The sequence below is a fragment of the Miniopterus natalensis genome, chromosome 2 (assembly GCF_054644295.1).
Source record: "Miniopterus natalensis isolate mMinNat1 chromosome 2, mMinNat1.hap1, whole genome shotgun sequence".
Lineage (NCBI taxonomy): Eukaryota > Metazoa > Chordata > Mammalia > Chiroptera > Miniopteridae > Miniopterus > Miniopterus natalensis.
Window position 1 is genome coordinate 79980290 of NC_142082.1, and position 24071 is coordinate 80004360.

The following is a 24071-nucleotide window of genomic DNA, read 5'->3' on the forward strand; positions in this document are numbered from 1 at the left end:
AGAAAGAAATAAAAAATTACCTGGAAATGAATGAAAATGAACACACAACAATCCAAAATTTATGGGACACAGTGAAAACAGTCCTGAGAGTGAAGTTTCTAATAATACAGGCCAACTACAGGAAGCAAGAAAAATCTCAAATAAATAATCTAACCATACACCTAAAAGAACTGGCCAGAAAAACCTAGAGTAAGTAGAAGGAAAGAAAGAATAAAGATCAGAGTTGAGATAAATTACATAGAAACTAACAAAACAGTACAAAAGATCGATGAAACCAAAGGCTGGTTTTTTGAAAGCATAAACAAGATTGATGAACCTTTAACTAGATTCATCAAGAAACAAAGAGAGAGGACTCAAATAAATGAAATCAGAAACAAAAGAGGAGAAGTAACAACTGACATCACAGAAATACAAAGGATTGTAAAAAAAAGTTATGAACAACTATATACCAACAAATTGGACAACCAGGGAGAAATGGATAAATTCCTAGAATCATACAATCTTTCAAAACTGAATCAGGAAGAATCAGAGAACCTGGGCAGAGAAATAACAACTAGTGAAATTGAAACAGTAATTCCAAAAACTCACAGCAAACAAAAGTGAATTCACAGGTGGATTTTACCAAACATTCAATAAAAAACTAACACCTATCCTTCTCAAACTATTCGAAGAAATTCAAAAGGAGGGAAGACTTCCAAACTCATTTTAGGAGGCCAATATTACCCCAGATTATGACACTACAAAGAAAAAAATTATAGGTCAACAATCCTAATGAATATAGATGCTAAAATTTTCAACAAACTATTAGCAAACTGGATCTAGCAATACATTAAAAAGATTATATACCATGACCAAGTATTTATTCCAGGGATGCAAGTCTGGTACAATATTTGCAAATCAATAAATGTTATACATCACATAAGCAAAATTAAGGATAAAAATCACATGGTCATATCAATAGATGGAGAAAAGCATTTGATAAAATCCAGCACCCATTTATGATTAAAAAAAAAACCTCTCAGCAAAATGGAAATAGAGGGATCATGACTCAACATAATAAAGTCCATATATGACAAATCTACAGCCAACATCATACTCAATGGGCAAAAACTAAAAGCATTTTCCTGAAGGTCAAGAAAAAGACAGGGATTTCCTAGCCACAGCACTCAAACAAGAAGAAGAAATAAAAGGCACCCAAATTGGAAGAGGAAGTAAAACTGTCCTCCACCAAAAAACTACTACATCTAATATATGAATTTGGGAAAGTAGCAGGATACAAAATTAGTAGTCAGAAATCCATAGCATTTTTATATACTAATAATCAGCTATCAGAAAGAAAATCCAAGAAAACAACCCCATTTACTATTGCAACAACAAAAAATAAGGTACCTAGGAATAAATTTAACGAAGGAGGTAAAAGATCTGTACTCGGAAAACTGTAGGATATTGAAGAAATAACTGAGGAAGATAGCAATAAGTGGAAGCATATATGGTCTTCGTGGATTAATATCATGAAAATATCCATACTACCCAAAGCAATCTATAGATTAAATCAAATTCCTATTAAAATACCAATGGCTTATTTCATAGATCTGAACAAATATTCCTTAAATTTATATGGAACCAAAAAAGACCCCAGATAGCCTGAGCAATTTTAAGAAAGTAGAACAAAGTTGAAAGTATCACAATACCTGATATCAAACTATATTACAAGGCCACTGTAATCAAAACAGCCTGGCACTCACATAAGAACAGGTATGTAGATCAATGGAACAGAACAGAGAGCCCGGAAATAAACTCACGCCTTTATGGTTAATAAATATTTGGCAAAGGAAGCAAGAGCATACAATGGAGTAAGGAGTCTCATCAATAAATGGTGTTGGGAAAAGTGGACAGATATGTGCTAAAGAACAAAACTAGACCACTTTCTTACACCATACACAAGAATAAACTCAAAATAGATAAATGATTTAAATATAAGTTCAGGAAACCATAAAATCCCTAGAAGAAAAACACATAGGCAGTAAAATCTTTATTTCTCGTAACAATATTTTTGCTTATGTATCTCCTCAAGCAAAGGAAACAAAGGAAAAAATAAACAAATGGGCTCATCAAACTCAAAAGCTTTTGCACAGCAAAAGAAACCAACAAGAAAATGAAAAGAAGACACACTATATGGTAGAACATATTAGTCAATGATACATCTGATAAGATGTTAATTTCTAAAATATATAAAGAACTTATACAACAACAGGGAGAAAAAAATCCAATGAAAAAAATGGGCACAGGACCTGAATAGACATTTTTCCAAAGAGGACATACAGATGGCCAATAGACATATAAAAAAATGCTCAATGTCACCAATCATTAGTGAGATGTATATTAAAAGCACAACGAGATGTCACCTCACACCGGCCTGAATGGCTATCATCAATAAATCAACAAAGAACAAGTGCTGGCGAGGATGTGGAGAAAAGGAAACATTGTTGGAGGGAATGCAGACTGCTGCAGCCACTATGGAAAACATTATGGAGATTCCTCAAAATATTAAAAATGGAACTTCCTTATGACTTAGCAATCCCACTTCTAGGAATATATCTTAAGAACACCACAACACTATTTTGAAAGAATATATGCACTCTCACGTTCATTGCTGAGTTATTTACAATAGCCAAGATGTGCCCATCAATAGATGAGTGATTAAATAGTTGTGGTACACAAAGAACATATATGCTTACATGCATAACCCATGGACACAGAAAAGAGAGTGGGCACGGCCTCGGTTGGGCCCAGGCTGGGTTGAGATGGGTAGAGGGAGTGTAAAACAGGGGACAATATAATATTACCGGGCCATTACAAAGAAGGAAATCTTACCTTTTGGGACAGCATGGATGGACCTTGGAGATTATTATGCTAATGAAATAAGCCAGTCAGACAAAGACGAATACCATTTGATTTCATGTCTACATGGGATCCGATAAACAAAATAAACTGATGAAAAAAATAGAAACAGAGGTATGGATACATGGAACAGATACACAACTGTCAGATGGAAGAGGGGACTAGGTAAAAAAAGGTGAAGAGATTAGCCAAAAAACATATATATAACACATAAACACAGACAACAGTGAGGAGATAGCCGGAGGGAAAGGTGGGTGGGGGCTAGGTTGAAGTGGGCAAAGGTCGGGGAAATGAAGACTGAAGAGACTTTGCTTAGGGTGATAGGTGCAGGATGCATTCTGAAGATGATGTTTTCTTGTGTTGTACACTTGAAACCTGTATGGTTCTGTGAACCAATGTCACCCCAATAAAATCAATTAAAAAAATAAAAGAATTGTGCAAGAAAGAAAAATTTAACTTTGTGAGGTAATGGATGTTAACTAAACTTATTGTGGTAATCATTTTGAATATATACATACATCAAATTATAAGCTAATATAATTTGATATAAACTATCAGATTTTAAACTAATATGTTATATGTCAATAATATCTCAATAAAACTGAAAAAAAGGAAAAAAGTAATGTGATAAATAGGACAAAAACTGGCACATAAAGAAATAGAGCATATGAATAAACCTATATCTAGTTTAAAAATTGAATCTGTAATTTAAATCCTTCCCATAGTCATCGATGTAAATTGGCTTCACCTGGAATTCTTCCCAACATTTAAGGAAGAAATAACAGCAATCTTACATGAACTCAGATAACAGAAAAGTAGAGAATATGAACCATGAGGCCAGTATAACCTTGTTACCAATACTTGACAGGGGCATGCAAAGAAAGGAAAATTACAGGGCAATCTCTCTGATGAACACAGATGAAAAAATTCTGAATAAAATATTAGTAAATCAAATCAGGAGGTATATAAAATTTATTTCAAGAATGCAAGGTTGTTTCAACGTCTGAAATTCTCCACATTAAGCAAGTAAGGGGGAGAGAGACTATATGGTTATCCAAATAGATATAGAAAATAATTTTGATAAAATGCAAAATAATTTTGAAAAAATTACTTCATGCTATAAAGGAATCATAAGAAACCAGGAACAGAAGGGAACTTTCTGAATTTGATAAGGCTTATCTACTAAATATCTACCTAGTAAAAGTTTTCCCTCCTTCCCCACATTTTGGGAAAAATATGAGTGGCTATTATTACACTCTCTCCAACACTGTAGCATTTCACTGGCTGAACAGCACACCGAGTCATAAAGCCAGAATAGGATGAAAGGAAGAAACAAAACTGCCATTAATCACAGGCTATTGTGACTGAATCTATAGATAACGATTACAAAAAATCTGTATGTAACGTTTAGAACTAATATGTAAACTTGGCAAAGTCACTAGTCAATACACAAAAACAATACTAACTCCATTGATTCATGCAAAAAGAGATAATATGATGATCAAATTAAGATTATCTGAGGAATACAAAAGTGGTTTGTCATCAGAAAACTATAAATGTCATTTACCACATTAACATATAAAAGAGAAAAACCACATGGTCATCTCAGTAGATTCTGAAAGTCATTTAATAAAACTTAATAATTAAGAGTATATAAGAATAGAAAAACTTCCTTCTGGTAATACATTGAAAACCTATAGAAAACGTAATTCTTAATGATGAGATATTGGAACATTACATTTAAAATCTGAATTAAGAAAGGTGTCCATTATCATTGCTATTAGTTAACATTTTGCTAGAAGTCCGAGCCAGTATATTAAGACAAGAAAAATAAAAGGCATATAGATTGCAAAGAAAGGAATAAAACTGTTATTTAGTCTCAAGTAATATGTCTTTACAGAAAACCCAAAGCAAAATCATTAGAAGTAAAAAGTTAGTTAGAATGATGCTTGGATCTAATATAATCAATATGCAAAAGTCAATTCCATTTCTATATACAGCAAGAAATAATTTTAAAACGTAATTAAAAATACATACCATTTATACTATGAACAAAACTTTAAGTTCCTTAGGAACAAATATACCAAAGTTTTGTTAGATTTCTACGGAGAAAATTATTTTAAAAATTTAATGGAAACTTCTACCTTAATTTAACAGGGAACATTTAACATGTTGATGATCTGGATTATTTAATATTGTAAAGATATAAATTCTACACAAATTGATACATAGATTCAAAATCATCCAGACCATTTTCCCAATTGATAACTGAGAAATGTAAGTGATACTAAAACCTAAGTGGAATAACAAAAAGCCAAGAATGCTTGAGGCAGTCTAGATGAAGAAAATAAAAAGGAACATCCAACTAGTTATCAAGACTTTCTATAAAGCTGTACTAATTAAGACATTTGTTATTGGTGCAGGAATAAATAAATCTATGAGAAGAATGCAAAAAAGATCCAGAAATGTATCCACATCCTTGGAAATTTGATTTATGACAGAGATGGCACTAGCCTCACCTGACAGTTATCACACACAGAAGGCAGGGAATAATATTAATTCCACACCATCCCCTGGCACCTGCAGTTACCAAGAGTCACACCATAGCTAATGATTTACCGCTTGCAAAGAGAGTCTTTCAATAAATCATAAGAGTGTATTTGCACATGTTTGGTTTCTGCATAATCCATATGGTTTATTATTATATGATTCATCGCATTAATAACCTGTTAATACTCAGTGAATAAGTAATTTTCTTCTTTGTAAGATTCAGAATAAAGGCAGGGTACTTTGATATGCTGTTTTTATTTTTGTTTGTAACAACAGTTTTTTGATTTTGCTTACTTTGCTTGCTTACATCTTACTAATATAGGGTTTTTTTGTGTGTTTTTTCTTTATTGTTGAGACCATTACAGATGCCCCTCTTTTAACCCCACTGATCCCCTCCACCCCACATCTATCCCATCCCCAGGCCCTCCCCATACCAATGTCCCCATCCCCTAAAGACTCCACCAAAAACTACTAGATTTAATAAATGAATTTGGCACTGTAGCAGTATACAAAATTAACACCCATAAATCCATGGCATTTTTATACACCAATAGTGAGTTCACAGAAAGGGAAACTAAAAAAGCAATTACATTTAACATTGCAACAAAAAACTAAGATATTTAGTAATAGACCTAACCAAGGAAGTAAAAAACCTGTACCCGGAAAACTACAGGATGTTGCAAAAAGAGATAGAATATATAAACAGCTGGAAGAATATACCGTGTTTACGGATTGGTAGAATTAAGCAAGGAGCTGTGGGATGCAGTTCAGAGCAAAAGCAGGGGATGGGAGTCTGGGTGGAGATTAATCAAAGAGCTTAGATGCATATATGCATGACCCATGGACACAGACAATAGTGTGGAGATCAGTGGGGGCAAAGAGGAGGACATCTGTAATACTTTCAACAATAAATATAAATTTTAAAAAAAGATATCTATAAAAATATAGAATAGGAAAGTTGGTTCTTTGAAAATATTTTTTAAATTAGCTAACCTTTTCTAGACTGACCAATAAAAAACAGAGAAGACTCAAATTACTAAAATCTGTTATGAAAGAAGGGACATTACTACTGGCCTTATGGAACTAAATATGATAACAGAACTCTATATAATTATATGTCAGCAATTAGATGATACAGTTGAAATGGACAAATACCTATAAAAATTCAAATTTAGAGAAATAGAGACTCTAAATTATAGCTAGTAGATTGAATCAGAATCTACACTTTGAGCAACCACAAAAAGCTCAGGACCAGATGGCCCCACTGGTGAATTCTACAAAATGATTAAAGAATTAATAATATTAATCCTATCAAATCTTCCAATATTAAGTCTTTCAGTTCCCAACAATATAATGTCTTTCCACTTATTCATTCACCTTTAATTTCTTACAATAGTGTTTTGTAGTTTGTAGTGGAATGGTATTTCATTTCCTTGGTTCAATCTAAGTATTTTATTCTTTGTGGTGCAACTGTAAATGCAATTGTTTTGTTAATAAACCCAAATATCTATTGTCAGTTTATTTTTCACAAGGCTGCCAAGACCATTAATGGGGGGGAAAATAGTCATTTTAGCAAATGGTGCTGAAACAACTGGAAAGGCACATGCAAAAGATTCAAGTTTGACCCATATCACATACCACATATAAAAATTAGAATGGACCAAAGATTTAAATGTAAGTTTTTATAAAAACTATAAAACAGAAGGAAATGTAGATGTAAATCTTTTTGGTCTTATATTAAGCAATCAATTTTCATCTTTTATACAATATGGGTTTAAAAATAAACATATAAGTAAAAAGCAGAATCACATAATGTTAAAAACTTGGCAGCAAGTCAGTTTTCATATTTAGTTAAATACGCTGCTCAAAATATACATAGGCCTACATATGGTTATTTGGAGGCTACAATTGTATAAAACATGACTAGCTTGAAAATGCATATTTATATCTCCTCAGACAGAATGTGCTTTTGGAGATAGATAATTATGTATTTCTACAATTGATTCTTATTAAGCTTTTGAAGTTCTCATTAAGTACTTGAGCACCCTTATAACCATTATTTTGAACTCTATTTCTGCTAAATTGCCTGCCTCCATTTCACTTAGTTCTTTTTCTGGCCTTTTCTCCTTTTGTTTTTTTGGGTGTTCTTTGTCTCCCCACTTTATTGTGCCAGTTGTCCAGTGGTACCAGGTCAAGGCTGCAGGCCATGAACAGGGCCTCATTTCTAGTAGTCCCAGAGCACCAGGTCAGTCAGCCAGGTCCTGATCACAGGCAAGTGTGTCTGGGAGGCACTGGGTCATGATGACAGGGCCAGGTGCACTACTATCAAGGCAGGCAGGCTGGTTGTGCTGTGTCAAGGAGTCAAGAAGGCAGGCATGCAGGGAAGCTTGGGGGGGGGGGGGGTCTTGTCATGGAGGTATGGCAGGCCGTGGGTGCCCATCAAGGAGGTGGGCCAGGAAGGCAGGCCTTTTACATATATTTTTAAACACCGTCCTATAGGCAATACTTAATGGTAAGCAAACCCAATAGCTGAAATAAAATTATTCTCAACATGGCTGAGTAGGGAGTATTCCTAGAAACATCGTCTTACATGTGTATTTAGACACTTGTCTGTATGCATGACATAATGATCAGCACATAGTCTCAAAAATAACACTCTTCCCAATAGGCTGTGCAAGAATATTTTTGAAACATCTTTTTCACATGTGTTCAAGCATCTGTATTCAAGCACATATCTACATGTGTTACAGAAAGGTTAGGACATCCACTTACTGAAATGTTATTTTTCTATTCTACATTTTCTCTATGTCTGTTATAATTTTATTTCCCTCTTGCTTTGTTTTGCTCTTCTCTTTCAATTTTTTACAGTGTAAGATGTTAACATTTCTTTTTCTTTAATGTGGGCTATAAACTTCCCTCTGAGCAGTTTTTGCTGCATAATGTAAGAGTCGGTATGCTGTTTCACCCCAACTTTCCTTCATCTCAGTTTTCTCTAATTTCCTCTGTGATTTCTTCTTTAACTCACTGGCTATTTAAGGGTGTTTTACTTTATTTCCACATATTTATGCATTCTCAAATTTTTTTTTTATTGATCTCTCATTTCATCTTTGTGGTTGGAGAATATAATTGGTATACTTTTAATCTTTTTAAATTTATTGAGAATTGGATTGTAGGCTAATATGATCTATCTTTGAGAATAAAACACATGCACTTGAGAGGAATATGTACTCTGCTATTGTTGGGTGGAGTGTTCTGTAGACATCTATTAATTCTAGCTAGTTTATAGTGTTACCCAAGCATTCTATTTCTTTGCTATTGTTTTGTTTATTCTAGTTACTAATATCCATTCACTTCAGTCCCAAGGACTCCCTTTAACATTCACAAAAAGTCTAATCATTTTTATCTGGGAATGCCTTAATTTCACTTATAATTTCACAGGCAGTTTTGCTGGATACAGAATTCTAAGTTAACGGTTGTTTTTCCAACACTTTGAATGTATCATCCAATGTCTCCTGGCCTCTATGGTTTCTAATGGTAAATCGGGTGTTAATCTTATTGAGATCATACATGACGGTTACCTCTCTTGCTGTTTTTCAAGATTCCCTCTTAGTCTTTGGCTTTTGATGTGTATCAGTGTGTATCTCTTTGAGTTTATCCTATTTGCAGTTTGGTGAACTTTTTGAATATATACATTCATGTTTTTTAATGATATTTGGAAAGGTTCCTCTTCATATTTCTTCAAATATTCTTTGGCCCCTATCTTCCTCTGTTTTCCTTTGGAGGCTCCCATTGTGTGTATATTGTTGATAATATCCCACAGGTTCTAGGGGATCTGTTCATTTTCTTTCCCTACTTTTTCTTCTGTTCCACAAACTCGGTAATTGCAATGATCTACCTTCAAGTTTGCTGATTCTTTTTCTGGCCTTCAAGAAACTGCTGCTGCGCTCCTATAGCGAATTTTTGAAATTTTCAACTTGAACCTTCACTTGTTCAAGTTAAGGCCCAGAGAAAGAAACAGGAAAGTTCAACCAGTTTTTTGCCTTTTCTCTCTGAAGAAAAGGCTAGCATGCATTAATTAAGGTTATACTTATGCCACATCAGCACAGTTCAAAATCCAAACTATGAAGTATATGGCAAATAAAACTGTTATACTAATGGATTAACACTTATAATCTCTTACTTTGACTTAGCTTTTAAGATCATATTGATAACCAATGGAAAATTGATGTGGAGAATGTGGTATCTACATTTGACCCTATACTGTACTTTCTTTTCTGTTAGTACATTTTCTAAAAGAATTTTAATAAAATGTATAAAAATACTGCAATGATCACTGCTCTAGAAATAGTTTATTTTATTTGAGAAAACTGGGTAAAAGGTCAAATATATTTTTTTCTTAGATAACAGAGGAATTCACTGATAAGGTAGCAATCTTTTTTCTCAGTAAAAATAAATTATATAAAATTAAAGCTCTTGATTTACATCATACTTTATTTTCTATCTTTTATATATCACACAGTCATTGAAGGAAAAAGACTAAAAATACAGACTTATAACAAAAGAGATGATATATAATCTTGTTCCATAAATAATTATAAATTTCAGAGAGATGAAGAGGTTATGTCCTTTAAATACTAATTGTTATATATTTTTATATAACAAATTTTTATATAAGTATTAATTTCATTTTACTATTTTTCAAAATATCTTAACCTAGTCAACATTTTCTTATCCCTGTTTTCTAATTTATAATATGACTTATTTTTGTTGATTTACCAAAAATTAAGATATTTTGCTAATAAGTTATTTTCAAAATCTTACCAACAAAGCAAGGTCACATGAAACACACTGAAATTTATTTCTCAAAAAACCACAGTGACTTTGAATATTACTTATAGGTCAAGTTCTAAAGTGAGAACCCAAATCGTTTTTGGTAAGAGGCAACCATGGAGATAGACATCAATTACTGTCAATTAGCAACTGCTACTCTGGCATTTTCTTCCATTATTAGAGTAGATCATTATTTCTTTGGTTTGAACACTGGACAAAATTTGTACTTGGTTGAATTTAGAGTTCACATTGTATAACAAGTACCTATCTTTAAATATTAGACTTAAACACAACACAGGATACCTACACAGAATTCAGCCCACGGCATACACAGAGTGGAATCCACCGTTTAAATTATTTCTCTTTCTCTTTACCCCTTTTTGCTGAGTGTATATTTCTGCTCCTCAGTTTAAGTGCACCTACTCACATAAATAATCTTTAAGTACAGAGACATTTGTTAGATCATATCCTCATACTAAACTGAGTTTAATTTTTTATGTATAGTTCATTTAAAACTAATCTTGTAAAAAAAATCCCTCAAACCTCTCATACTAATTTTTTTTCCATATAATTATATTCCAGAATAGAGGGCAAACTGCATAGCTGGAGAGGTGGCTAGCAGAGAACAGGACATCTCTACATAGAGAGTAGATATAGAGCAACACTAATTCAGGTCAACAAATGTTACTTATTTCCACATTATTGCAACCAAAGAAAGCAATTACTGGGACTTACAATCTTACGATACAAAGAAAACTGTAACCATCAAATTTAAAAGTAAAGATTAACAGACTAAAAAACAAGAAAACCTTCAGTGTTTTAGATGTGCAAGATTTTGCTAACATTCAAATAATATAATCAGGAGAGAAGTGTCTGCACTTGCTGCGGCGACCGGTGTAGAATGCTCTCTGGATCTTTGTATTCATTGACTGGATTCATCACAGCGGCATACACTTCACCATAGGCTCTGCAGACTAATTCTGTAGACTGTTTTATGATCTGTTCTCTATTGGTAAACAAAATGTGAAAACATAATTTAAAAATACTAAGAACTGTAAGAAAACTTCATATTTGAAACAATGCATTCCATTTTCGTAATTATTACATCAATATTAAAAAGTCATTGTACCACTACACAAGTTACTTATGCAATTTATTTAAAAAATTGTATTTATTATTTCTTTGTTAAATTTTCCAGATTAGTATGAAGATTTCAGGAAGGCAGGGACTGTGTTTTGTTCACTGCTATATCTTTAGGGATGAAACAGTGCCTGATATATAATGGATTACTAAACAAGAAACAGAAACTGTGACCCACCATCAATGTATTGATTTTGCAAACAACTGATAACACTAAAGAGGCTTATAATTATTCAAATTTATTAACACTTCAAATCTCAGAATAACTTACAATATATTGCTTTTTCACTTATACAAACAGATCTTATTTTATTGTTTTATTTCATTGCACGTCACAGATGTTGCATTTTTTTAAAAATGAAGGCAAAACCGACTCACTTTATTGCGATTCTCTTATCATTGCAGTGGTCTATAACTGAACCTGCAATATGTCCAAGGTACCTGTAGCTCCTACACTAATAACCACATCTCCTAGAGTTCACATCTGTTTAAATTACCAGGCTAAAATAATCTGACACTTGCCTATAACAAATCACAGCATTTTCACAAATATGCATTTCGACACAAGCACATAAAATAATAGAAATAGCTTTAAACAAACTAAAGCAAATTTTTTGGAACTTATCTTCATTGTTGAAAGTATTACAGACGTCCCCCTTTTCCCCCCATTGATCCTCTCTATCGGGCATCTGCCCAACGCTCCCCCCCCCCCGCCTTCTCCACACTATTGTCTATGTCCATGGGTTATGCAAATATGCATATAAGTTCTTTGATTTCTCTCCCCACTCCTACTCCCCCACCCCCACTCCTGCCTTCTGAGATTAGTCAGTCTGTTCCATGCTTCTATGTCTCTATCAGTTTGTTCATCAGTTTATTTGGTTCATTAGATTTCCCAAATGAGTGAGATCATGTGGTACTTGTCTTTCTCAGACTGGCTTATCACTTAGCATAATCCTTTCCAGGTCCATCCATGCTGTCCCAAAGGGTAAGAGACCCTTCTTTTTTACAGCTGCATAGTATTCCATGGGGTAAATGTACCACAGCTTTTTTATCCACTCATCTACTGATGGGCATTTGGGCTGTTTCCAGATCTTAGCTATTATAAATTGCACTTCTATGAACATAGGGGTACATAAACTCTTTCTGATTGGTGGTTCAAGTTTCTAAAGCAACTGTTTTTAAAAATGTATCTGGCCAGAAAAAAATACTATTGGGTTTATTAAATCAGTATCTACTCTCTCCAAGTTTTCATGACATTTACTTATCATCCCCAGCTACTTCTATTTATGTATCATTCTACTCAGTGATGAAAAGACTAACACTTTTTTTCCCTCATTTTTGTAACTAAATTAAAAATGTGTCTTTAGAGCTTTACTCCTAAACCTACTTTTCTTGCTATGTTTCTTATTTCTGTCAATGGCAGAACCATGTTCCATCATGTCAGTTTGGACTCTAATGAATTCTCACCTGGAGTATGCAAAAAACTCCTATCTGGTTTTTCCCCTTCTAATATTATCAACATTAAATTTATCATAAGCACTTCTGTTAATCTTTCTAAAGCATACCTTTTATCATTGCTCACTTTACCCAGCAACTTCCTTCAAGGAGCTTTAACAGCTTATTCTGGTTTCAGAGAAGTCAAAATGCCTTACCCTATCATTCAAAATCCTGTAAAATACCTTCTATATCACTACTGTAATTCCACAGTTCAATGCAGTTCCTGAATGTCCCCTCTGCCTTGTTCTTGCTGACCTCAATTCCTTTGCTCATGTTCTTTCATTTGCCTGGAATGCCTACCTCTCAACCACCTTTAAATGGCTTTAATTCGCAGTAAAAACGTACTCTCTACAACGTCTTCCCTGATCCTGTTAGAAATAATTACTCCATTTTTGGAATGTCCACAAATAAAAGAATACATCTGTAAGACTCTTGGTGAGTTGAGGCAAATTAACGTTTCCCCAAAAGCTTCCAAAATGAGTAGGAAAAATGAAAATATCCTGAGTAAAATCTCTGAGCAGAGTGGAGTAATGCTACTGGCTATACTACGCTTTTGTTGGAAGGGAAGATGGTAGAAACCGGTTTGGACACCTACTTCACCAGAAGAAATAGTTTTTGATCTATAGATTGGTGATCATTCATCTAATTAATTAAGCTTAACAATGAGTGAACCAAGAAGATGCAAAATATTTTTTCCCCGAAATGAAGTACCTGAAAAACACTATAACCTGGTATTTTTTAAATGTGTGAAATATAGGATATATTTGATACTCATTTTGCAGCAAGTCAAGTAAGATATTTTAGATACAGCATTTAGTTCTTTACTTAAAGCAATTAAGACAAATCTTAGGGGATATGTACAGTATTTATTACTTATACTTCATACTCTAAAATCTATGCTCAATCTAAACACAGTGTATATTTAAACATATATATAAAAACAAAAAAATAAGGTTATTCCTTCTCATAAGTTTAAAATCAGAACAAGGTACAATAATGAATATCATATATAATTTTTAAAACTGGTAAATGAAGAATTATTGAATATTTTGAAGTAATAAATTTTAAGTTTTACCTTCAAGTCCAAATGATGAAAAATTTTAAATTTACTTATAATTCAGGGCACATATCTATTTATAAATTAAACTAGATTACAAATATCTAAAATGCATAATGCAGCTAAAAAAATCATTATAAATCTGCAATGGAGAAAAACCAGAACAAAGCAATATTACTAAGGCACAAATAATTAAATAAAATCAAGCCAATAAAATTAAGTAAGAATATAATTTTAAATGTTGGTGTTTGATGGTACAGGGCCTCTTCATTCTGCTCCTCAGTTTAAGAAGTTACCAAGATAGGGAAGGGATTAAAAAATGAACATGGACTGTGCTGAAGATGATGATACCAAAGCTCATGGAAAAAAAGATCTTTCACATGGTGGGAAGAAAAAAGAGTAGTAAGAATTGTTCCACCTGGGCTGTTAGCTACTAAAGCCAATAGGATAGAATGTAATGGAAAGGCAGTTTCTCCAAAAAAAAATCTGAGTCAAATCCAAACTGTGCAGACCAAGAACTGTAACTGATAGTGATTCCTTATCTCTGGACAAATGTAAAAGCTTATTTATCACTACTAAATCTAAGCACAGGTGCATGCACTCATGCTCATTAATTTTTTCTAATGGTATAAACGGATATTGGAGGACATTACTGTCAGACCTTCTAGCTAAGCTCTGCCACTTACTGCAGCCTTGGACAAGTAATTTAACCTTTCCAGGACTAATTTCACCATTGCAAACCAAAATATTAAACTCAATAATCTTTACAAGGTACTTTCAGCTTTTAAATTATACCATTCCATTGAGAGTTAAAAGCATTTTATTAACTGCTTTCTAAAAAAACTCTATGTACCTATTTATACACATACATAGGTATATACATACACATATACATACACACACACAAATTATATTGGGGAAATGGGTTCCCTAAATAATGATTTATAAACATATCTATTATTTGTATATGAATGGGTGGTATTTCTGAAGTACTAAAAGTTTTATTTTCTTGCCATTTTACTATCCCATTTTTATTTATAGTGATATTTTGTAAATTCATCCTTTATTTTAAAAGGTGTTTGTATCTGTATATCTATTTGTCTGCCTGCCTGTCTCCTTGGCCTGGTGAACATGAGTTCACCCTCCATGTGTCCCTCCAGCCTTTCTACATGGTGTCTTACCGAACCTCTGATCCTGCAGATGCCCCATCTCTCAATTTCACGGACACCTGTGTAGCAACTTAATAGAGGACTGAGGTTGACTTGGGTGACTATTCTGTTTGTCGCCAGATTATAAGCTCTTTGCAGTTATGCCTGCCTGCCTACCTGCTTGCCTGGTGTCTTGGCCCAAATTATTCTCTAATATCATATATGAAATACAAAGTCTAAAGTAATGAAAAATCATTATAGTGACAAATAATCAATGTGCAAAATGCAAAAGTTTCAAGTATTCTATAACTAAAAACAAAATGACCAACAAATTATTTCATGCTTCTGAACACTTGTAATGTCCTTATCCACTGATCACCTCATGAACAAGAAGAAAAAAGCAGTATTTTCTTTTCAGTCATGTATGCTGAGCACTCATTCTAGCATGGGCATCCACCTCAGATTTTTAAACACTGATTTCAGAGACAGGAAGGGAGAGGCAGAGAGAGATAAAACATCAATGATGAGTCATTGATTGGCTGCCTCCTGCACTCGCCCTACTGGGGAACAAGCCTGAAGCCAGGGCATTTGCCCTGACCAGGAATTGAACCTTGACTGCCTAGATCATAGGTCGATGCTCAACCACTGAGCCACACCGGCCGGGCTCCACCTCAGATTTTTAATTACATACTGTATTTTGTTCAAGCCCGGAAGCTGATGAAGGGAGAATACTTTTAGAATTGTCTCTGTAGGTTAAAATTCTAAAAATAAGTCTTGTTTTTCTGATATGAAAAAAGGTCAGGTGAAAAGGAAAATCTTTTATTTGAATGTAAGATCACTAACTTTCTTTACTACCATGAAATTCTCATAGTTAATAACTTAAGTGGTACCCTACTGGCTTTTGGACAGTTTCATAATCCTCTCAGTGCAAATATAACTTTCAAAAAATTAAAAATATGAATCATACAAATAAAGAATGTAAAAAATTTAATAACTTGTGCCCAGCTGGTGTGGCTCAGTAGCTGAGCGTCTACCCAGGAACCAAGAGGTCACTGGTTCGATTCCCGGTCAGGAGACAGCTGATGGATGTTTTTCTCTCACTGATGTTTCTATCTTTCTATTCCTCTCTTTTTTTCTCTCTCTAAAAATCAATAAAAACATATTTTTTTTAAATTAATAACTTGTTAATGAGGAAATTATTAAGATGATAAAGCTGGTTCACAGAACATTTTGAAGATGGTAAAGCAGTTCACAGGTCATTTACAGGCATTTGAAAAGGAAGGTTAGAACAAAATTAAGTAGATACAAAATGGGTTAATGTCCCAAGGAGCAAGAAAAACCGTAAGACATGAAAAATCATGAGACCTTTAATCAATAGTAAACAGAGAAACAATGTACATTTCCCTAAGTCATTAAATAATTCCAATGACAAAGATATGCTATTCTTCTAGAACCTATTCACCTTATTTCTAAGTTTTGGGAATTCTTTCTTACATTTAGAAGGTAGTTTGCTATACCAGTGTATCACATATCAAAGATAATAATCATGTAGTTAATTTGCTTCTCAAGAAAAGGAAAAAAAATGGAGAAGATGAGCTAATTATACAATTTGACAGAAGGGTAATATTTTTCAGTTACTTATGCATCAGAATACCATACATTAAGAAATTTTATTTGTCTAGTTATGTCACAATGCCATAAAAATCTAGTATTTATAAATTTCAGAATACTAATAAAAATTAACATATACCTAGATGGAGATATCATTCTCATTTAAAAATATGTTCACTGAAATTAAGTACACTTTAAATAATTATTTAAAAGCACTGAGCTGTGATAAGAAATGAACTGCTTACTTCCAGAATCAGTGAGCTTGTCAATAATCATTACTTTAGGATTTTGGTTGCCATAACAACATGAAACAACTTTCATTATTACCATAAACTCAGCATTTCTAAAAATAGCATATTTTAACATTTAGGTTCTATGATCACTAAAATTGAGCTTTATTATAGCACCATAGTTAAGAGTGCAACCAATTATGCCATAGGAGAAAAGAAGGCGTAAATAGTTTAAGCATGAAAAACTAAGGAAAAAAAGATAATATACTTATGAATAATCGGCTGGTTAAAGAATTAACATTTTCATTTCTCTTCACCACAATGTAAACATCAAGGATGTTACAATGGGTCAAGTCAATGTTTCATCTTGGATGAGCTCTTTTACTCACAGTAAAACTGAAGCATATTTTACACGAGATCAAGGCAACATATTTTACATAAGTCTTGTCTATCACATATGCCTAACATTTTTGAACTTCCCTTTAAAAATAATAAAATATCATCTCAACATAGAAAGAGTTAATAAAAATATAGTATAGGCTAGTGTTAAAGATAATAGGTTCTGGGATCAGAAATACTGGATTCAAATCTTGACTGTTTGACCTTGGTTCAATTATTTAACCTTTCTAAGCAATGTCCTCTTCCATAAAATGGAGATCCTAATTTATAGACTCATTGGGAGAATTAGGTGAAGTAATCCATTAAGGATCACTCTGGTTGAGGTGTTCAGATTACATTGTAGAGATCCGTGTGGTGCTGGTAGTGAGAGCAATGCTGAAAACAGGATAGTTTGAAGGCTAATGTTGATAATCAAGGTACAGATGATACTACCTTGGACCAGAATGATAACTGTGGAGATAGTCAAAGAGGACCTGAATGTCCTTTCACATACTTCTTTCTGGTTAAATATTTAATGAAATGATTCCTTGGGAATTTTGATTGGAGTTATGTTGAATTTACAAATTACTATATTACATAACCAGTTAGAGAAGAATACCTGTACCCATGTTGAAATACTGAAAATCTACAGCAAACATCGCATTTAATGATGAAACATCAGAAATACTTTCATTAAAGTTCAAAATAAGATATGCACACTCACTATTACATCAACTATTTACTTTGGCACTCCTAGCCAATATAATGAGTTTATTCATAAATATTGAAAAGAATTAATAATATTCATTAATATTAGATGTCTGTACCAAAAACAAAACAAGGCAAACAACTGAAAAAATCTAGAAGTAAAACAAAGTTTAGTTATTTGGACAGATTCAAAATTAACATACAAAATTTAGAAATAGCAATATATGATGAGAACATATAATAGAAAATAAAAAATCTTATCATAATAGCCACAGAATGGTTTCCTAGGAATAAACACAATAATATAGACTGAAAATTATATGAAGAAATTTTATTGAAAATTATAAAAGGAAATTCTGAAATAAACAGACATACCTTGTTTGTAGATGGGAACATCCACTAGTGGCTTTCTTATTTCTTTTCTGTTCATTCTTACATTAGCTTGGTGAATGTTTTATATGTACTTGAAAGGAATGTTATTTTCTATAGTTGTGGATGGTATTCTATCTCATTCTATAGGGATGAACTGATTGGTGGCACTGTTCAGTTCTTTTGCATTATCCTAGTTTTCTGTCTACCTTTTTTCTATCCATTACTGACAAAAGATTGTTAATCTATCTATAAACTATCAATGTATCTATTTCTTCTCAATTCTGTAAGCTTATACTGCATGTTTTTGAAACTCTGCTATTAAATGCACATATTTACTATTATATCTTCTCAATGAATTGACCCTATTATTAATGTGAAATGCCCCTCTTTATTTTTCATATTATTATCTGTCTGCAGTCTAAGTTTTCTGGTATTAATAGAGCTTTTTTAGCTTTATTATGATTAATATTGCATGGTATATCTTTTACCATCCTTTTACTTTTAAACAACCTGTGTCTTTATATTCATAGTGGATTTTTTAATAGATAGCAGACAGATGGGCCTTGTTTTTCATCCACTCTAACTAGCTCTGACTTTTAATTGTAGTTTACATAGTTACTTACAAGGCTGTCATTTGTCTCACCTGTTCTTCTTCCCTTCTTTGGATAAATGCTTTTTAACATTCTATTTTATCTATCAGCATTTTAGATAATTTTTGTTTGTTTCTTTTAGTGCTTTACTACCTTAAAACACTTTGCAAATAACATTTTAGATATTTTCTGAATGTAAAAGGAATAGTTAAATAATACTAACCAATGACTAATTATTAGTTGCACTGTTATTATTTATATAAACTATACACATATCTTGAATTTTATAGGTCATTATAATTGGTAAGAATTTATAACAGGAGATTAGGTACATATTATAAAACCAAAATACTAATTTAAAAGTTTGTATTTTAAAATAATGTACTACAAAATCTATGTTCATTTGACTTTTTTAATAACAAAATTCACATTCGCATTATTACTATTAAACAATGGGACAATAAAAGTAAACATAAAGTTAAAATATATCTTCAGTAAAAGAAGACAAACATTTGATTTGAAATATAATTTAAGTTTTAAAAATCTGAGTTCGCAGATTAAAAATTCAGGTAGAACCATATAAAGTGCTTAATACCCCTGTTAGCTAAAAACTATTTTAAATTCTTATAAATATTAAGGAAGAAAAAATTCTATTAAGAGGTATTCCTTGGAAGAAGATAGTTCATGCAAATAGAAGCAAAAAGGCTGGATAGTAATAGGTAGGTAAATAGACTTTAAAATAAAGTCTGTAACGAGACAAATAAAGGCATTTAATAATGACAAAGGGATTAATCCAACAAAAGGATATAACTCATGAAAATATCTATACACCCAACAGAGAAGAAAATAAACATATAAAGCAGAAATAAAGGGAGAGATCAACAATAATAGGTGACATTAATCCAATCATAGTAGGAGACTTGAACACCCACCCCATTGACATCAATAAATAGATCAGACAGAAAATCAAAAAGGAAACAGTGGCCTTAGATGACACATTAGAACAGACGGCCTTAACTGATATTTTAAAACATTTCTCCCCAACAAAGCAGAGTATATATTCTTTTCAAGAGCACATGGTATATTTTCCAGGAGAGACCACATATTAGGCCACAAATCAAGTCTCAATAAATTTAAAAAGACTGAAATCATATCAAGCATCTTTTCTGATCATAATGGTATCAAAGTGAAAATCAATTAGGAAAAAAACTCTGCAAATCAAACAAACATGTGCAGACTAAATAACATGCTACTTAAAAATAAATGGGTTAACAAGATCATGGAAGAAATCAAAAGGTACCTTGAGACAAATAAAAATAAAAACACAATGACCCAGAATCTATGAAACATAGCCAAAGCAGTTCTAAGAGAAGAATTCATAGCAAGAAGGCTTTCTTTCAAGAAACAAGAAAAATCTCAAATAAAAAATCTAACCTTACACCTAAAGGAACTAGGAAAAAAGGACAAAGAAAGCCTAGAGTGAGCAGAAGGAAGAAAATAATAGAGATCACAGTGGAAATAAACAAAATAGAAACAACAACAAAAAAAGAAAAAAATCATAAAACCAAGATCTCATTCTTTGAAAAGATAAACAAAATTGATAAACCTTTAGCTAGACTCATCAAGAAAAAAAGAGCCAAAATAAATAAATCATAAATGAAAGAGAAGTGACAAATGGCACCACAGAAATACAAAGGATTAGATGGAAATACTATGAACAATTATATGCCAACAAATTGGACAACCCAGAAAAAAATGGAGAAACTCTTAGAAACAGACGAATTTTCAACATTGTGTCTGGAAGAAAGCAAAAATCCGAACAAATCAATTACTACTAAAAAAATGAAATCACTAATGAAAAAAACTCCCAACAAATAAAAGTTCTGGAATGAATGGCATCACAGGTTAATTTTACCATACATTCAAAGAACTATTACCTATCATTCTCAAACTATTACAAAAAATTCAAGAGGAGAGAAGGCTCCCAAGCTCATATTATGAGGCTAGCGGCATTACTCTGATTCCAAAACCAGATAAAGACATTATAAAACAAAAGAAAATTACAGGCCAATATCCCCGATGAAAATAGATGCAAAAATCCTCAAAAAAATGTTAGCAAACTGAATTCTGCAATACATTAAAAAGATCACATACAATAATTAAGTGGAATTTATTCCTGGGATGCAAGAATGGTTCAATATCAACAAATCAATTAACACAATACACCACATATATAAAATAAAAGATAAAAATCACGTGGCTCATATCAACAGATGAGGAAAAGCATTTGCTAAAACACAGCATCCATTGATGATAAAACTTTTAGCAAAGTGAGAATAAAAAGAACATACTCTCAACATAATAAAAACCACATATGACAAACCTACAGCCAACATCATACACAAAAGTGAAAAGCTAAAAGTGTTTTCCTTAAGATCAGAAATCAGATAAGGATGTCCACTTTCACCACTTTTATTCAACATAGTTAGAAGTCATAGAGTAGCCAGACAAGAAAAAGTAAAATGCATCCAATTTGGAAAGGAAGAAGTAAAACTGTCATTATTTGCAAATGATAGGATACAATATATAAAGAATCCTAAAGACTCCACCCACAAAACTATTAGAATAAGAAATGAATTTGGTTAAGTAGCAGGATACAAAATTAATATTCAGAGAACAGTTGCACTTTTATACACCAATAACAAACTATCAGAAAGAGAAATTAAGGAAACAATCCCATCTACAATTGCATAAAAAATACATAGGAATAAATTTAACCAAGGAGGTTAAAAGACCTGTACTTGGAAAACTATAAGACATTGAAGAAAGAAATTAAAGAAGACACAAATAAATGAAATACCGTGCTCATGGATAAGAAGAATTAGCATCATTAAAATGTCCATACTATTCAAAGTAATCTACAGATTCAATGCAATCAAAATACCAAATATCATTTTTCACAGAACTAGAGCAAATAATCCTAAAACTTATACAAAATCACAAAAGACCCAGAACAGTCAAGGCAATCTGGAGAAAGAAGAACAAAGTAGGAGGTATCATACTGTCTGGTATCAAATTAGGCTATAGTAATCAAAGCAGCATGTACTGGCATAAAAACAAATACAAAGATCAATGGAACATAATAGAGAAGCCAGAAATAAGCCCATGCCTACATAGTCAAACAATCTTTGACAAAGGAGGCAAAAATATACAATAAGATAAAGACAGTTTCTTCAATAAATAGTGTTGGAAAAACTGCACAGACACATGCAAAAGATACACCTGATAAGGGGTTAATATCCAAAATATCTAAGTAACTCATACAACACCAAAAAGACAAACAATCCAATTAAAAATAGGCCAAAGGGCCTGAATAGATATTTCTTCAAAGGGTATACAGGTGGCCACGAGACATATGAAAAGATGCTCAACATCACTAATCATGACAGAAATGCAAATTAAAACCACAATGAGATATCACCTCATACCTGTGAGAATGGCCATCATTAATAAATCAACAAACAAATGTTGGCAAGAATGTGGAGAAAAGTGAACCCCTGTGCACTGTTGGTAGGGTTATAAATTGATGCTGGCACACACAAAAAATAGTATGGAGGTTCCTTGAAAATTTAAAAATAGAACTACCTACCATATGACCCAGCAATTCCACTTTTGGGTATCTATCCAAAGAAACCCAAAACGCTAATTTGAAAAGAAATATGCATCCCTATATTCTTTGCAGCATTATTTACAATAGCCAAGATAAGGAAGCAACCTAAGTGTCCATCAATAGATGACTGAATAAAAAGTGGCAAATAAATACAGTAGAATATTACTCAGCCATAAAGAAGAATGAAATATTCCCAGGTGTGCAACAACACAGACAGAGAAAAACAAGTATCATATCATTCACTTATATGTAGAAACTAAAAAAATAATAAATCAACAAGCAAAACAGAAACAAACTCATAGATGCAGAAAATAAACTGATGGTCACCTAATGGAAGGAGAGCCTCCGAGATGGGTGAAAAAGGTGAAAGGGATTAAGATGGACAAACTGTCCATTATAAAAATAATCATGGAGAGGTGAAGTACAGCATATAGGTAATATAGTCAATAATATTCTAATAACTATGTATGCTGTCAGATGGGTACTAGACTTGTAGGGACTATCAGTTCATAAGGTATATAAATGTGTAATCACTATGTTGTACATTGAAACTAATATAATATTGTATGCCAACTGTAATTGAACAATATATTTTAAAAGAGAGATATCCCTGAGCTTAAGGATATGTATTTTTTTTAAAAAAAATGTATCTTTATTGATTTCAGAGAGAGGGAGAGGGGGAGAGAGAGACAGAAACATCAATGATGAGAGAGTCATCATTGATCGGCTGCCTCCTGCACCCCTAACTAGGGAGGGATTGAGCCCGCAACCCGGGCATGTGCCCTGACTGGGAATCAAACCTTGATCTCCTAGATCATAAGTTGATGCCCAACTGCTGAGTCATGCCAGCCGGGTTGATACCTGTTTTCCTACAGTTTTGTACTGGTTTGTAGGATCTCGCTCTACATTAAGGATAACTGTCTGTTACGTAATTTGCAAATATTATTCCATATTATTTTTTGTATTTTAACTTAGTTTATATTGCCTATCTCTATAAAAACGTTTAAAATGTTAAGTAGCCAAATTTGTACATTTTTTCCTTTATGGCATCTGGGCTATATGCCAATCTTTAAAATATATTAAAATTTCCCCTCAATCATTACATTATGAAAAGAAAATGGTATAGTTTATATATTTTATATTTACTGATGCTTCAAACGACTCAACATTCACATACTACATACTGAAATATGGCTAAATCTAAAATAATTAAATGTATTTTGTTCAAAAATTAAGTAATTGCCCGGCCGGGCGTGGCTCAGCCATTGAGCATCGACCTAGAATCCAGGCGATCAGGGTTCGATTCCCAGTCAGGGCACATGCCCGGGTTGTGGACTGCAGCCGATCAATGACTCTCATCATTGACATTTCTGTCTGTCTCCCTCTCCT

The 24071-nt window shown here is 32.7% G+C and overlaps 1 protein-coding gene across 1 annotated transcript in view; it reads right to left on the minus strand.

The window, feature by feature from the left end:
- Positions 1–9790: 9790 nt before the first annotated feature.
- Positions 9791–24071, minus strand: part of COG6 (component of oligomeric golgi complex 6) — a 91341-nt gene continuing 77060 nt past the window's right edge. Inside the window, exon 19 of the mRNA XM_016212915.2 lies at positions 9791–11287. Within this exon, the coding sequence (XP_016068401.2) occupies positions 11140–11287 (148 nt within the window). The 3' untranslated portion in view covers positions 9791–11139. The remainder of the gene's footprint in view (positions 11288–24071) is intronic.